The 14,916-nt window shown below is 39.5% G+C and overlaps 2 protein-coding genes across 3 annotated transcripts; one reads left to right on the forward strand and one right to left on the reverse strand.

Moving 5' to 3' along the window:
- Positions 1 to 2,791: 2,791 nt before the first annotated feature.
- On the forward strand, positions 2,792 to 4,553 carry LOC146390021 (Fc receptor-like protein 5). The gene is made up of 5 exons (XM_084920268.1): positions 2,792 to 2,822; positions 3,073 to 3,105; positions 3,762 to 4,028; positions 4,108 to 4,353; positions 4,429 to 4,553. Exons 1-5 carry the CDS (start codon positions 2,792 to 2,794, stop codon positions 4,551 to 4,553), a joined length of 702 nt encoding a protein of 233 aa, XP_084776394.1.
- Positions 4,554 to 4,966: 413 nt separating this feature from the next.
- Positions 4,967 to 13,850, reverse strand: LOC146390022 (zinc finger protein basonuclin-2). 2 transcript variants are annotated; one of them, XM_084923108.1, is made up of 8 exons: positions 13,654 to 13,850; positions 12,907 to 12,942; positions 12,701 to 12,803; positions 11,813 to 11,982; positions 11,675 to 11,740; positions 10,471 to 10,863; positions 9,772 to 10,363; positions 4,967 to 5,948 (listed from the first exon to the last, which is right to left on the reverse strand). In XM_084923108.1, the coding sequence occupies exons 2-8, from the start codon at positions 12,925 to 12,927 to the stop codon at positions 5,152 to 5,154; spliced, it is 2,142 nt and encodes a 713-aa protein (XP_084779234.1). In that variant the 5' UTR covers positions 12,928 to 12,942; positions 13,654 to 13,850; the 3' UTR covers positions 4,967 to 5,151. The 2 variants fall into 2 exon arrangements, with proteins under 2 accessions (XP_084779234.1, XP_084779233.1); XM_084923107.1 differs by having other exon boundaries at positions 11,675 to 11,982.
- Positions 13,851 to 14,916: the final 1,066 nt, after the last annotated feature.

Consider the following 14,916-nt stretch of genomic DNA (forward strand, 5'->3'; position numbering starts at 1 on the left):
TGCAGTAAACAGTGTGTTAAGAGGATGAGTTGTAGAGGGAGATGGCCACAGGCAGGAATGATTTCCTGTATCGTTCAGTGGTGCTTTTCGGTAATCTCAGTCTCTCACTGAACGTGCTCCTGTGACTGACCAGCATGTCATGGAGTGGGTGGGAGGTGTTATCCAACATTGTCTTTATCTTGGACAACATAATAAATGCATGAACTAGTTTTTCAGCGTCACTCTGGGACAGGATATTTCTAATTTTAGAGATGTTGTGCAAATGGAAGAAAGAACTCCTACGTATTAGTTTAAAATGTGCATTGAAGGACATATCCTGGTCATATTTCTAAGATTTTCAGGGCTGAGTACAATAACCTCAGTTTTATCTGAATTAAGAAGCAGAAAGTTAGCGGCCATCCAGGTCTTTATGTCTTTAAGACATTCCTGCAGTTTAACTAATTGGTGTGTGATATCTGGCTTAATGGATAGATAAGAGCTGGGTGTCATCTGCATAGTAGTGAAAATGTATGCTATGTCTTGTGGTGATACTGCCACAGTAATACTATCACTGTGGTGATAAGGGAAGCATGTATAATGTAAACAGAATTGGTCCTAGCACTGAACCCTGTGGAACTATGAGTGGAACTAATTAACTTTAGTATGTGAAGAGGACTCTCCATTTACATGAACAAATCAGAGTCTGTTAAATCAGTGATCTAACAGACCTCAAACTGTGGTACACGTACCACTAGTGGTACTTGGGCTCTCTCTGGTGGTACGCAGTTAATCTCCTTAAGTTAATCTCCTTAATTTCTTAAAGATTAAACAATATACTATTGTGGAAGTATGCAAAGACGAGTTCCCGAGGCTCTTCTGGGAGCCAGAATCAACCAGAAAACATCTCCCCGAGCGTGAGTCCTCTATGAAGAGCAGCCTTTCCTAGTACAGAGCAGTACTATCACCCAGGTCTGAGAGAGAGAGGAGTTTCTCGGCCGCTCTGCGTCGGAGAGGGAGTAGCCCCACACCAGCAGCACCTTCAGAGCAGTATATTTCCCTTGGATGGGGGGATCCCGGCGGAGGGTCATCACACGGCGGGTGGACAGCGGATCTAGCGAGGCCATCACATGATGGTATTTTGTGTCATTGGCTGAAATGCAACGAAGACCAAATTGAGCTTCGACGTGCACGAACCACAAAGGAGGGCCGTGAAGCCAAAAATCTGGCAGCTTAACCGCCACAGTAAAAATTAAAACGTACAACTCTGCTATCACTTTCAACATAAATGAAGACAGTAAACTAAACAGAAGTGACCTTTGTAGGGCTACTGAAGTTGGGCTGGCTGGTATATTTAATGATGTGCTGCATGGTGGCTCGCTACACAGCTATGGTTAGCATAAACACAGTGAAGTTGGAGGATGGACGCTAACTTTTTTCCACTGATAAAAGTTAATGTGAGGGTTCCCGATGGTTAGAGAGAAATGTAATTGCATGGCAGGATGCTGTAAACGGACCAAACGTCAGTCAGTCTGCTCCACCACATCTTCTTGGTGCCCACCTTAATGATCTCATAAATATCACAGCACTGGGAGAGGTCTTTGCTCTGTCTGACTCTTCAAAAGCTGATATCCTTAAGTTAGTAAACAATCATGTCAGCTTGCTTTCAGGTGTGCCTACATGCACAGTTTTATTAGAGCATGACATCAGTCCAGATGATCATGTCCAAACAAGCAGCTTCTCTACAGACGTTAACCTTATCAGAAGTCCAGAAAGATAATGAGTGGTGGGTCAATTTATTTTATTTTATTTAATTAACAAACTTTTATTAACAAAAGCTGACTCAACACTTTGATTCAGCAAAGACAAAAGTCACTACGTCTGATTACCTTCCTCTTTCTTTTGTGAAGGATTTCACTGACAGGGTAGGTTCAGCTTGCCATGTGAAAGAGGTGGAGTTCCTTGAGGGTTACACAGGAAACCTCTGACATATGCCTTTTTTTTTGCTGAAGATAGCTCCCATCAACACTCTGTCATGGTTTTGGCATGGGTAACACCAAGATGAAGGTTGCTTCCAGTAGCGGCAGGTATCGACCACCCTGTTATTTCTCCAGAAAGTTCTCACAGACCCACAGAAAATACAGCACTATTGTTGTTGATGCTCTGTCTGACATTTATGAGTGCCATCACCTTCGTGACGATGAGTGTTACATCCTGTTTGATTTTAATATTTCCTGTTTCCCTCGCCTTCTTGATGAGATGATTGGCTACAGAACGTTCTGGCTCATGGGCTGTTCTGATATCAGTTTATCTTTTGTTTGCAGCTCTCCATCCTGCTGCAGCAGAGGGTTTGAAGTGCATTGCATATCATTTTCATTTATTGGCTCATTTATGGTAAAATTAATCTTGGTGCATTAAACTTTCAGTCTGGTGTTGTGTCCAGTTGTTTGCTGACCTGCAAAAAACTCAGAAAGAACCAAACTCACAGCTATGTTGTTAATGATTTAGGTACAGTGAAGCCATCACACCATCTCAGTGGGTGTAGTTTGATGTCATTTAGCCACAAAGTTTATTTCTAACAACATGTTAGAAATAAACTTTGTGGCTAAATGACATCATTTAGCCACATCATGTAACAGAAGCTGTCAGAGCCTCAGACACCCGAGCACCTCCATCACCTCCACCACCTCCAGCTCTCTTCCTCTCAGCTGACCTGCTGTCAGTAACAGTAACAGTCTTTATATTTAAGATCATCCTCTGACACCTTCAAAGAAACGCCTCCATCTTTCTGATGAAGCATCAACTTTACGTTCACATGGAGGAAACATCTCTGCTTTTGCTGCTCTGTAAGTTCAGCCTGTGTGAAGATTCAGCTGAGGAAATCTAACAAAAAAAAAACATCAAAAAAACAGTCTGTAGTTTGTTTTTAGTGATGTTTGTCTGTAAGATGAATCTTCTGTACATGTTTCAGTTGAACAATCTTCCTCCTTTCTGCTCCGATTCTTAGCAAACAGAGATGTTGCGTCTGCTCTGCTCTCTGATCACTTCATTAAACACCACAAACCCTAAACTAACCCGAGTCTTGTTTCTCTTTAATTCTGATCTCACTGCTGAGCTGCAACAAAAACTAAGGGCAGTAACCTCCTTTACTCAGTCTGAAACTCTCTGATAGTGTCTGCTAAACTCAGGCTACATCCACATGTATAGAGGTATTTTTGAAAAAAAAAAAATCCACATGTAAACGCTAAAAACCCAGTCAAATGCTGTCAAGAACATGCCAAATCCTAACCGTGTAGAAATGTTGGCCAATTAGAAGTCTAGAAGCATGGGAGGTAAAGAGTAAACAGGGTTCTATGCAAACCTTAAGTACTTCGGAAAAGTTTTTGTATTTTTCTGGAAAGGCAGCTAATTTTGTGTTACTTTTGAAGTGCCTTTGTAGAAATTCATCTCATGTAAACAATGACATGGCTTAGACTGGGATAGTAAAAAAGGCGCACACCTTTGATGTTGCATGACTAAATCCCCATTTTCCTTGTCCACACGTAAACGCAAAAACTGAGTTTTTGAAAATCTCTGCCCTGGCAGGAGTTTTTAAAAAGCAGTTTTTAGTGATCAAAAACGCTGTTTAAGTGTGGATGAAAGGTAGGAAAAACTGCGTTTTCAAAAATACCCATGTATGTTTGGACGTAGCCTCGGTGTTTGGAGGTCTCCTCCCTGTTATACTCTGGTGGCTTTTAATGTGTGCACAAATATAAAAGATCACCGTTGTATCATTTTAACCCTCACTGCTCGTCTGACTGTGAGTCCCAGCAGCTCTCAGTTCTTTAAAGGAGACTTTGTGTCTCTGAGCTGTGAGGAGGACGACAGCTCTGCTGGATGGACTCTGAGGAGAAATTACAGCAAACAACAGAGGACTCAGTGTGGAGATGGGTGGGGGAAACCAGCTGGTTCTTCCTGTAACATCAACTACATTGACACATTGGACAGTGGAGTTTACTGGTGTGAGTCCAGTGAGGGTCCCATCAGTAACATGGTTAACCTGACAGTCACTGGTAAGCTGAGTGTGTGGAGTTAGTGTTGATGAAGCTGTGTGTAAATGGATGAAATTCTGTAGTTTGTCTCTGTGTTGAGGTGGATCAGTGATCCTGCAGAGTCCTGTCCTCCCTGTGATGGAGGGAGATGACGTCACTCTGCTCTGTAAAACAAAGACCACTCCCTCCAACCTCCCAGCTGCTTTCTATAAAGATGGCTCCCTCATCAGGAAGCAGCCTACAGGTCACATGACCATCCAGCATGTTTCCAGGTCTGATGAAGGCCTCTACAAGTGTGACATCAGCAGTCATGGAGAGTCTCCATCCAGCTGGATCATTGTCACAGGTGAGGAGCTTCACTCTGATTTCACCTCTTATTTCATCCACATATTCACCTGAACAGGTGGGATTCTCTCTGCAGGTAAACCTACATCTACAGCTTCATCTTTCATTTCTTCTCCCTTCAGCCTTGTGTTCAGAGTGGTCTTCTACCTGGTGGTGCTCTGTCCATACTTAATCTTCGCTGTCTTCACAGTGTCTTTATAATGACACATACCCACAGGTAACCCACAGACACCACATGTTCATCAGGTTTCACTCACCACAGAGCATCACTTCTGAAGCAGACCTCATGTTCTGTCAAATTTCACATTTCTTATTAATGATTCTATTGTGTCTCTGTGGTTCTCACTTGCCTTCATCTGTCATCTTTATTCTGGAGATGATTAGGATAAATGGACTCTAAAGTACTCTAAATGTACTTATGTGGACAATTGAACTATATTGGTATTAACTCTGTACTACACTATACTGAAATCACATATTGGGTTAAATTGAGATATATACCATACAATTATAGTGAAACACGAGCATTCTGTTTTCAATATTTTTAATCATGTTATAAAATTATTAAAATCTTTATTCATATTACTGAGAAATGATTCTTTATTAACCTCTCTGATTCTTCTTCATATTTGTTCAAACTCTGCAGAAGAATCTATTCTGTAAGTCTCTCTGAGGCCTGTACAATAACTCAGAGATAAGAAATTCCATTGTTATCACGTTGCATTTGTTTTTTCTGTATTTGTTCTTTTACAAAAGTTTACTTCTGAATATAAACTTTGAACAGCAACTCTGTGGCTCTTCAGTACTCCTCTTCATTCTCGTTTCTCCTCCGCTCCACCATCTCTCTTTCTATTTTCACTGGCATGCTTGACTTCCTGGGCTTCTTCTTTGGCACGGGGCCAATTGACTCCGGCTGCCACCGATTTCCTTCGCAGTAATGGGATACTCTCTGAGTGTCACAACTTTCTTGGAAAATTGGGGTGGTGCTGGAAGAATGGTTAGTCAGAAGGGGGTGTTTGATTTTGTCTGTTGCAGAACTGACTACAGGGATAAGAGAGGGAGGGGAACCTAGAGAAGAAGCAGTATGAACTGAATGGAGGTGGGGTGGAAGCGGAGGCAAGACCTGGGGGTTATTTAGGGCAAAGGTGGGATTGGTGTGTTGGTTCTGGTGTTGAAGAGGGGAAGAAACAGGAGTTGAGTCAGAGTGATGTGGCATGCTCTGGAGAAAGCAATGTTGGAGGTTTTTGTGACCATTTAAGCCACTCCCCACAGTGTGCACATGTGCCTGTGAATCCTTAGTATGTTTCCAAAATGTGTTGGCATTTTCCTTTTTCCTATACACATACATGTGACTGTCTTGTGTGTTTTTGCGAGCCTGTTTAGAGCCATGTATCTGTGTATCAGTGTGAACACTTGTGTGGTCAGAGTGTAAGCTTCTGTAGGTGTCTCTGCTGCTGCTCGTGTGAAGTCTTGGGTTTGGGTTGGCGCTGTGTCGGTTTCGACTACGCAGCGAGCTGAAGACCATGGTGCAGCCTGCCACTGTACAGCGATGTTTGATCTTCAGATGGACAGCGTTGTAGTGGATCTTCAGTGTTCCTGCACAAATTAAAATGGGATTTTTATTAGGTTACTACCGAACTACAAATAAAAACTTTTCAGGGCTGAAAATTAAATGGTATTAAATTAAATTCAAAGTTTCTTTTCATTAATGCTGGTGTATGATTCAAAAATGAGATCATTAATAGACAAGAGTAGCAGACCTTGAATTAAATCTTGTGGATCTCCATCAGACAGACACAGGTCATTTTTATAGGCTGCTTTACTGGCAGAAAAAAAGACTCTCTAAGTATACCATGAAGTAAGGGATAGAGTCTAAAGATAGAGTAAGGAAATAGAGAATATTCAATTGGACTAAGGGGAACCCCAAGAAAACAAGATAAACTATATAGGACCCAAAACAGAACCCTGTGGTACTCCAAAAAATACTTTGTTATCCAAATTTATAACTAACTGCATGTCTGTAGCAGTACTTGTACATAACCCTCACAGACATGAGCAGAACATGAACTCGGCGTCTTTTAGGACGTGGTGGAGGACTTGCTGCTGTTTACCAGGACAGACTCATATGCAAACTGATGACCTCGGACTTCTTTTCTTCATTTGAGTCACAGATGATGAAGGTCGGTTCTCTGAAAACCTTTTACTGTATTTTAATCTATCGACCTCCTGGACCTGCTGGGGTCTTTCTAACTGAATTTAACAACCTTCTGACATCGATCATTAAACTGGAGAAGGTTGTAATATTGGGAGACTTAAACCTTCATATTGATGACGCTTCCTGTAACGCTGCTGCTGAGCTCATCACTATCTCTGGCCCCACACATACAAAGGGCCACACTCTTGATCTTGTTTTCTCCCTGGGTTTAAATATACATGATGTATGTGTGGAAGATGTCCATGTGAGTGACCATAGTTGTATATTCTTTAATTTGTCATTTTACGTGGATCTTTCACCTCCTAAATTGATGATCCAAAGGCGGATTATAAACCAGGATCCTGCTAGAAGGTTTTCTGCCATGTTTGTCCCTCGCATGGCTCAAAATGATATGGATTCACTTATTTTGTCTTTTAACAATCAATGTAAATCTATTTTAGATACGGTGGCACCTCTGAAACTAAATGTTGTCCATTCTTCAAACTTCTGTCTTTGGATAAATGAAAATATTCGAAATTTTAGGAGATATTGTCGCAAATTAGAACGTTTATGGAAGGCTTCCAAGCTTGAGGTCCATAGGGTACATCTCAAGGAATCAATTTTCTCACTTAACGACATGATAAAAAATGCCAGAACGGAATATTTTGCTAATCTAATAGCTTCAAAAAAGAAAAATCCCAGAGTATTGTTTGATACAATTAAAAACATTGTCTCTCCTGATATTCCTCATGTACCAGTCTATACTAAATCTGATTGTAATGACTTTTTAAACTATTTTGTTAATAAGACCTGCTGTCAGGTCTAATATTTCTCCATCATCCTCTCAGTATCACACTGACACGTTGCTTACCTCTGATACCTGGTCCTCTTTTACTCCTGTTACCTTATGTAACCTTGATGTACTTCCTCCATCATTTTTCATTAGTGTGTTTGACTCTATTGGCCCCTGTATTCTGGAAATAATTAATACTTCTCTTTATACTGGCTCAGTTCCCAGCTATTTTAAACAAGCTATTGTTGAACCAATATTAAAGAAACCAAATTTGGACCCATCTCTTCCAAGCAGTTACAGGCCAATATAAAAATTACCATTGGTGTCAAAGATCTTGGAAAAAACAGTTGCAGAACAACTTAACAACTTTTTGGAAAAGAACAATGTTCTGGACATTTTCCAGTCTGGTTTCCGCAAATTGCACTCCACTGAAACCGCTTTGCTTAAAGTGTCTAGTGACATTCTGATGGCAGCAGACTCTGGAGAGTACACCGTTCTGGTTATGTTGGATCTCAGCTCTGCTTTTGATACTGTTGATCACAGCATCATGATAAATAGGCTGAAGGACTTGTTTGGGATTACTGGTGTTGTTTTAAAATGGTTTATGTCGTATCTATCTGAGAGATCCTTTACTGTCTGTATAAATCATGTGTTGTCGGAAACATCAGTTCTGCCTTCTGGGGTACCTCAAGGATCTGTTTTAGGTCCTATTCTCTTTTTGCTGTATATACTCCCTCTAGGCCACATTATCAGACGTTACAATAATATTTCTTATCATCTATATGCTGATGACATTCAGTTGTACTGTTCTTTCAAAGCTTCTGAGTTTTATAAATTGTCTTGTTTAAATAATTGTCTGTCAGAAATCAAACAATGGTTAAATGACAATTTCCTTCAGTTAAATGCAGATAAAACAGAAACTTTGATTATTGCACCTGATCACATGCTCTCAGAAATTAAGCAGCATATCAGTTTTTTAGACCCTTCATTTCAGTCGAGTCTCAGAAACTTAGGTGTTATATTTGACAGTTTAATGTCTCTTGAGAAACACTCTAAACAACTTGTCCGGAACTGTTTTTATCATCTAAGAAACATTTGTAAACTCAGACTACTGGTGTCAAAGGCAGAACTTGAGATGATTATTCATGCTTTTATCTCTTCTCGTTTGGATTATTGTAACAGTCTTTTTACGTGTCTCAACAAATCAGCTCTGGATCGCCTTCAGTCTGTACAGAATGCAGCGGCAAGACTTTTAACTGGTACAAACAAGAGGTCACACATTACTCCAGTTTTGGCTTCTCTTCATTGGTTGCCAGTAAATTTTAGGGTTCATTTTAAAATTTTAGTTGTAACTTTTAGAGCTCTGCACGGTGAAGCTCCCCAGTATATCTCTGACCTGTTGAAACCTCATGCTTCATCCCGAGCACTTAGGTCTTCAGGTCAGAGGCTACTGGTGGTCCCACGTACTAAGTTTAAAACACGTGGGGATCGGGCTTTTCAGGCACTGGCACTTAGGCTGTGGAACTCTCTGCCGTTGTCTTTACACTGTCTAGACTCTACTGACTCCTTTAAAAAGCAGCTGAAGACATTTTTATACAAACGGGCTTTTAATTAATTTTAACTTGTATGTCTGATCTTATTGTAAAGCACTTTGTGATTTTTATCTGTGAAATGTGCTATATAAATAAATTTTACTTACAAACTTTACAAAATGAGGCCCCAGCCAGATGGTGGATTCAAACCAAGGACCTTCTTGCTTGGAGATAACAGTGCCAACCACCACACCACCATGCTGCAGTTAGCGGGGTTAGGTTAATTAGTGATTCTGAATTGTCTAAAGAGGGTTAGAGTTAGGGGAATGGTTGCCTGTCTCTCTGGGTTTGTCCTGTGACAGACTGGTGACCTGCCAAGGGTGTACCCTGCCTCTTGCCCTAAGAGAGCTGGGATAGGCTCCAGCCCAACCCGCGACTCTGAATTGGATAAGCGGAAGAAAATGGCGGGATGGATGTTATACATAATACTATCATGTTTAATGTTAGTCTTGTTTAAGCTGTCAGTAAACCATTTAAGGATGCGTAACTAACATTTACTTTCTATAGTAACAGCATAGATTACGCGGTTAGCCAGCTAGCTGTAACTTAGTTACACAATATCCATCTGATGTTTTTAACTTTATCATGTCCAAGTAAATTTTGCTATCAGTATAGTGATACTGAGGTATACATTACACATTCTGGTCTCTCATTTTTGCACAAGACACTTGATATACAGCACATATAAAAGTGCAACACAAAAATTAAGTCCTATATTTATACTATAGGATAATTTATAGTATATATATACATATATATATATATATATATATATTTTTTTTTTTTCTTTCAGACTCTATTATTGCACACACACACTCACAAAGGCCTGAGGATCCATACCTTTGTCATAGAAGCTTTTCCCGCAAACGCCACAGCAGACCCTCCCTTTCCGACCTCCTGCAGCAGATGAAGGGACAGAGCAGAGGGTGGAGGGGAGTGGATGGAGGGTGGTAGATGAGGAGGGGGGAGGATGCAGGGAGGAAGAAAGTGAGGCAGTGGGAAGAGGACAAAGGAAAGATGAGGAGAAGGAAGGGAGAGGATGTAGAGAAGAAGAATGGGATCCTGGCACTTTTTGGGAAATCTTCAAAGGTGAGGATGGAGAGGGGGAGATGGGTGAAAAGATTGAAGAGGAAGAAATGATTGTCGATGAGCTTAAGGTAGGAGAAAGGGAAAAGTCACTCTCGTGTTTGGCTGTTCCCCTCTGAAGGTCATAGTCCTGCTCATTGTGGAAGGAGGGATACCACAGCGAGCGAGGCGGGCTTGGCTTATCGGGGTCTGCTTTGACTTTTACGGCCAGTTCTCCTATACACTGACGTAAGATTGGATCAGTCTCTTGGTCTGTTCTTCCTCCTTCTGGCTTGTGCTTCTCAACCAATTTGCTGCAATGGGACTTTCGTAGAAACTGTGTCAGCTTACTGGGAGGAATAAGCTCCTGATAGAAAAAAAAGATGGTAATTGTAAATGTAAGAAGCTTAAATCTGGAGGAACTTTAATGTAAGAGGTTTCGAGTATTTAAAAAACTTAATATCATTTGATTACCTTAGTGGGAGAAACCAAACAGTGGAAGGCCGAGCTTGGAAAATGGAATGGCAGCAGAAAAGAAAGTCCACCAGCAAACTTTTCAAAATGGCGGACATTATTGTTGTGGTCAGCGGGACTGCTTTTTTCTAAATGACAGACACTGGTCACCAGTCGTGAATCTCCTCTTGAACTCCTTAACATCATCATCGTTCCTTCTTTCGTGCTTGACTGGCAGCTGCTGTATGTGGGTTTCAGCTCAGGATCAGAGAGGATTTCAGCACCGTCTGCAGTCTGAAGCATCAACTCGACTATGGGTCGCGTCTCTCCAAAGCGAAGGAACTGTTTGAAGATGAGCACTTCTTCTTCTGGAGTCACCATAAACCACCGGTCCAAAACTTTTCCACTGGGAAACTGCAGAGAACGAAAGCTCTTTTAAGTTTGGTTGTTGGAAAACGTCCATCATGCACTGCCTTTAATCAGTTAATTACTGTAAATCTAAAGTGATGCTTTGAGAGCACGTGAGGAGAGGTTCCTACTGGCACGAAAAGTCAAAAAGCTTGCTTAGCTGGATGGACTTATTTTTAAACAGTGGTTTTCTAGTCTTACTAACTACTCAAAGTATTTTAGGCTCAAGTCATATTTACATTAACATTCATACTTTACTTTACTCTTTACACTTTTCAGCACTTCTTCATCTGAGGACAATTTAAAATCAACATGCAACAGTTGTTTTATAACTTCAGCAGAATGAGTATACATTATGTGTGAATAGTGAAGAACTAGTCCAAATCTGCTAAAACAGAAGCAGGAGCAGTTTTAAAAACAGAAATTCAAGTTTTAGTTTTCCCATTAGTTTCTAAATATCATCCACCTTTTAATCTGAGCCACAGTTATAAAAGCAATTCTTGTTTGATTTTTCCTCTGGGATCTGGTGAAAGGTGTGTACTTCTTCTTACCTGGATTTAGTAAACGCTTACATCTAATTGGTGCCTTTTGAATGCCCCCAAACTACAAACTCAATTTTGAGAATCCTTAACTTAAAAACCAAAAGGTAAAGAATATACTCATGCTTGCTGGTTTACAATTAATTTGTAATTATTTAATGTTAATCATATATTTGTTTTAGCTGTTACTTCTTCATATGGTATCACAAAGTACAGGTTATTTTAATGTCAGACATTAGATGTTCATATTCACTCAGTCACTACTGTGAGTAGTTTACCTGCAGCATGTAGCCTCTAACATAATCCCCCAAATTCCAGCCCAAAGTGTGAAGTATGTGTCCAACCTGGAAAAGAGAAAAAGCTAATTCAAATGGCTTCTCTGCATTACGACCAATCACACAGGTGCACTTGCTTACCTGCTCTGGGGTCAGGATGCTGTAGAGGCGGTCCAGCAATATCTTGAGACGAACAGGAATGGCCTGAGCTCCGTACAAGACCAGGGAGCTCAGGTCGAACACCACCCCAGGAAGAGCCACCTCCACTGGACCACAGCTGGAGGGAGGCTGGGCCTGGAGCTTCTCCAGTGCTGAAGGGGCAAATACAGTTTCCAAGTTTTGTATTTATAAAAATGAAAAATGAGTTACATCAGTGATAATCTGGTGATTAAAAAATATACAAAAAGGTCAAAAGTGATAAGATGCCTCTGAAGGCCAGCCACAGGTACGACTCACCTGTTTGTCAAAGCAACAGATGTGTGTTTACCATCTACACTGCAACATTTGTGTGTGCGAGTGTACAGATGCTTACTCCAGATGCTCACACTGATGTGATGACAGCGACACCTGACTCCATGTCACCATAGTGACAGCACACATCTGCACTCTGAGGGCTAACATGACTACTGACATTTTGTCAAGAAGTTTGTTTTCCACGACTTCACATTACAAAAAGAAGCCGACTCTGACTCAATACTTAGCTTCGTCAGACACATGACCTCTGTTTTACATATCAAAAAGCACAGTTTTATTTATTGAAATTTATTTAACACAGTTTAATTAAATATTACCATTTGGGGACTCAAATTTTATTAAACCTATATAAACATTTTTTTTTTCAGTCTCCAGGACTTTGCAATACACACATCTGTTCGAATACCTGCATCACGGGGACATTAACCTGTCACCTATATTATGGAGACACAGTTTTTTTTATTATCAATAATCATTAAGGCTAATGTTACTGTCCTCTCAAATACAAACAGTGTATGTAACAGTGTAATATAAAATGTGTATCCATGGTATTACCATGTGCCACCCAGCCGTGTCCACAGCAATCACATGACCTGAGCTGTACACTTCCTGGTCTGAAACACACGCAGCTGCAGCAGGATAAAGTGCACCTGATGGACTGCCGAAGCACGACACATTTGAAATTTAAACATTTGCATTTTCCACTTTGACATATTTGTAATAAAACACAAATGTGTATGCCTCATTAACAGAGTCGGTACCTCCTCTGGGTCTGGAGTCATCCTCACGTCTCGGTCCTGCAGTCAGAACAGAAACATCAGCTCAGGCCTCTGATTGGTCAAATACAATGTAACCTCTATCTGACTGGTCACTGTGATTATTTAAAACTTTTATGAATATTTATCATAAATGTGCTGATGACTTCTTTTTTGCAGACATGATTTACCACTGTTTTAAGTACCAATGCAATTGGGTGTAATTGTGAGTGTGATTAATGATAATCAGTTAGTGAAATTCCTTTTTGATAACTGGGTTTTGATCACAACTTATTAAGATTCATATGAAGTACTTTTTTAACATAATATATAATATTATATAGCATTATATATTAATATCTTTATTATTATTATATTCTTATTAATCATTAATGTACAATTTCTTTTCCTTCTTTCTCAGAAATGGTCAGACTTATTATGTATTTTATTTTGTTATATACTTAATATAATTTAAAATGATGTTAAACAATCTGTTTTAAAAAATATTTCTATTTTATGCTCATTTAAATTCATTTAACTTAGTGTGTTTCCAACTTTATTGTTTAACAAATCAGATTTTTTTATTATTGTTGAGTGAAATTGTTTTTATATATTTGAGATATAATCTTTCCCCCTGATATAGACACTGTATATTTTGTTGAAAATGTAGTGAAATTAATATTTAGATGTTCTTTCTTCATGGTTTAAAGTTATTAGAATGTTTATATTATATAAAAAAAAAGACACACTGACCTTTTTTGCCGATGTTAAATTCTCCACTGATGAACAAAAAAAGCTCTTCTTTCTATTTTGAACCTTTTCCTTTTTTATTAGGATTCTTGGTTTTTATTTTCCTTTCCTTGTGGTTCTTCTTGTTTTTTTATTTCTTCATTTCTTTTTTCCGTCTTTCCCTCCTCCTCCTACTCACTCTGTCTTCTCATTTCTTTCTATCTCTCCAGTACAAAACTCCACTTTTCTCTCTCCCTCATGTATTTATTTTCCTTTTTAGGGCGCTCCATCCTTTGACTCCACCCTCTAGCTACACTCACTGGATGTGATTGGGCCCTTTTGTTCTTTTGTCTCCCATCCTGACAGAATATGATGATTATGATAATGGCAATGATGCTGATGGTAGTTTCATGTTTCTGATGCTTTTCAAAACAGAAGTTGGAAAACTATCTGAAATAAGCAAATAATAATAACAATCATGTGTTGTTGTTTTTTTGTTGAAAACCTGTAAGCCACACACCCAGCATCACCACCACAAAAACGGAGGTCAGAAGTTTCAAATATAAAAATTAAACAAATTTGGTATGGATAATCAGAATCATAATAATTAATTAATCCAAGGAGAAATTGTATTATTACAGACACTCAGCCCTTTAAAGCCCAAATCATGATATAGTTGCCAAATTTATTGAAATTATTGTGTTTATTGAATCATCTGACATTTTTGTAAAATAATGTAAGTCATATATAAAAAAAATAGGGCCAAATGGAAATGAAATATTTCAAAGTTAAAAACCCCCAACAGTATATACAAAATGTTACAAGTAAAAACAATCCAGATACTCACAGGTGGGAATAATTTCCTGTGATATTTTGTGATGCATCAAATGATGTTGATTGAGTCTTTTACTGAATGCGCTTCTGTGGCTGTCCAGCATGATTTTAAGAGAATATGAAACAGTATCTACTGACTGTCGCTTGGACAGCTTCCTCCTTTCTGAAACCTGGTGCATTACTGGCGTTGGGGATCAGTTTAATTAGTCTGTTGTTATCTGCTGCACCACCACACCACAGCCTCATCAAACATCCTGAGCATCATCTAGCACATGTTAAAATACCTCGGTCACATCAGAAAATAATTTTTGCAGGTGTTTTCTTTTTGCTGCATTTTTCTTTTTGCAAGTGTTTTCTGAAGTTGCAGTCCGTTTGGCCTCTCAGGGCCACCGTAGAAGAGGGCCATGTGACACATCAAACTTATTGGTAATGTCACAAGAAAAACAATGGTGT

This window comes from Perissodus microlepis, chromosome 3 (genome assembly GCF_051167445.1).
Source record: "Perissodus microlepis isolate ML-2025 ecotype Zambia chromosome 3, ASM5116744v1, whole genome shotgun sequence".
NCBI lineage: Eukaryota > Metazoa > Chordata > Actinopteri > Cichliformes > Cichlidae > Perissodus > Perissodus microlepis.

Excerpts from the sequence above, each read along its gene's own strand:
- LOC146390022 (XM_084923107.1), bottom strand. The coding sequence starts at position 12,927 with ATGACTCCAGACCCAGAGGAG. Across the intron at positions 11,983-12,700 it reads ACACGGCTGGGTGGCACATG|CACTGGAGAAGCTCCAGGCC; the intron begins GTAATACCATGG and ends TTGCCCCTTCAG. Across the intron at positions 10,864-11,674 it reads TTAGAGGCTACATGCTGCAG|TTTCCCAGTGGAAAAGTTTT; the intron begins GTAAACTACTCA and ends CGTTCTCTGCAG.
- LOC146390021 (XM_084920268.1), top strand. The coding sequence starts at position 2,792 with ATGGAGGAAACATCTCTGCTTTTGCTGCTCT. Across the intron at positions 4,029-4,107 it reads GGTTAACCTGACAGTCACTG|GTGGATCAGTGATCCTGCAG; the intron begins GTAAGCTGAGTG and ends CTCTGTGTTGAG. Across the intron at positions 4,354-4,428 it reads CAGCTGGATCATTGTCACAG|GTAAACCTACATCTACAGCT; the intron begins GTGAGGAGCTTC and ends TTCTCTCTGCAG.